This window comes from Physeter macrocephalus, chromosome 17 (assembly GCF_002837175.3).
Source record: "Physeter macrocephalus isolate SW-GA chromosome 17, ASM283717v5, whole genome shotgun sequence".
In the NCBI taxonomy this organism is placed as follows: Eukaryota; Metazoa; Chordata; class Mammalia; order Artiodactyla; family Physeteridae; genus Physeter; species Physeter macrocephalus.
The window spans coordinates 763,501-764,965 of record NC_041230.1 but is presented as its reverse complement, the minus strand read 5'-3'; the positions used below and the strand labels follow the sequence as shown (position 1 = coordinate 764,965).

The 1,465-nt window shown below is 53.3% G+C and overlaps 1 protein-coding gene across 1 annotated transcript in view; it reads left to right on the top strand.

Annotated features, from left to right (window-relative positions):
• Positions 1–512: 512 nt before the first annotated feature.
• The window catches only part of KLK8 (kallikrein related peptidase 8), an 11,270-nt gene continuing 10,317 nt past the window's right edge, over positions 513–1,465 (top strand). Inside the window, exon 1 of the mRNA XM_055079221.1 lies at positions 513–517. Coding sequence (XP_054935196.1) covers positions 513–517 — 5 coding nt within the window. The remainder of the gene's footprint in view (positions 518–1,465) is intronic.

Here is a 1,465-nt window from a genome sequence, read left to right as displayed (position 1 = left end):
TTCTAAGCACCTGGTCTGATGCTTGACACACAGAAGGCCTTCAACACATTGTTGATTTAACAAAGAACACAAACTGATCAGTGCTGTAACAGAGGGAGGCATAGGGTGCCCCAAGAGGGCCTAAGGGCTCCTCCTGAAGGAATCAGGGAAGCCTTCTCAGGTGAGGGGAGATATGCATGGGGTTTTAAAGGATCAGTAGGAGTTCCCCAGGAAGAAAATATATTTCTGTAACTCACTGTGTGACTTGAGCAGAAAACTTGAATGCTCTCTCTACCACAATTATCCCCACTGTGAAATAGAGATTGGTTAGACTGTTGTGGGAATTAAATGAGAAAGCATACATGAAATGTGGAGGGGAGGAGATGGGTGGAAAAAACAAGACCACGTTCTCAGGACTTGGCCAAGATATGGTGGCATTAAGAGAATGGGGAAAGTGCTTAGTTCCACCGAGGTTGGGCACCTGGATCCTTGGAGTGGTGAGGATGTGGAAAGGGAAGTAGGTTATGACAAGAATGAGGTAACCCGGTTGGAACCATGTTAGGAGAGGCCTCTGTCCTCACGGAAAGGGGCCCAAATCCCCAGGCAGGGAGGGCTCTGTGGGTGTGTACACATTGCAGCTCTCTTCGTAGTCTCTGCCACTGCAGACAGTGTTTCTGTCTCTCTTTCCTTAGCTCATGCTGCATCCTTCAGTGTTTTTACCTCCCTGTTTTGTTTTATTTTCTTTCTCCCTCTTTCCCTGCCTCGCCCCATCCTGCCTTCTTGCTTGCCTTCTTTGCTGTGCGTCCTGACGCTTTCTCCCACTCCTTGCCTGATTTCTGGGAAGCCCTTCTATGTAAACCTCCAGCCTGCCCAGCCCTTGGTCCCAGCCCGCTGCAGCTACATTCAAGATAAACTGGCTTCCACCCCGGGACTCCACCTTAGGGATCTTCCTCCTCTCCCTCTTCCTCCTCCAGGCCTCAGAATATCCTGTATCTAGATGGTGTAACCAGAAGTCAGGGCTACTGAGGGCTCCTGCCTCTGGTGAACCCCAGAAGGACTACACAGCCCAGAGCCCCACCCCACTTAGAAGGATCCCTGAGCCCCTGCCCCATTTAGCGGGATTCCTGATGCTGCAGGCCACCAGCGCATCTTGACCAGTGGCCCCTCCGTACTGTCTTCCTTCCCAAGGCCCCCAGTCAAGGCTCTTGGGCTTCTCCCTCCCCCTGGGCTATTTCCCAACCCAGATTAATCACCGGGGCGGCCCCAGGGAGGAGGAATATAGTATGGTTTACTATAAAGGAGCACAGACTTGGAGAGCAGGCTCGAGGACCAAGGCACTCTGGAGGCCATGAGGCTGGGATTCATCTGTGCTCTGCTTTGGCTCCTGGAAGGTGAGGTTCCTGCCGCCCTGCCATCATGCTGCCCCCCCCATGACCCCCCGGCGCCCCTCTACCATGCTCTTTGTCCCCCAGGCGTCCACTCCTGC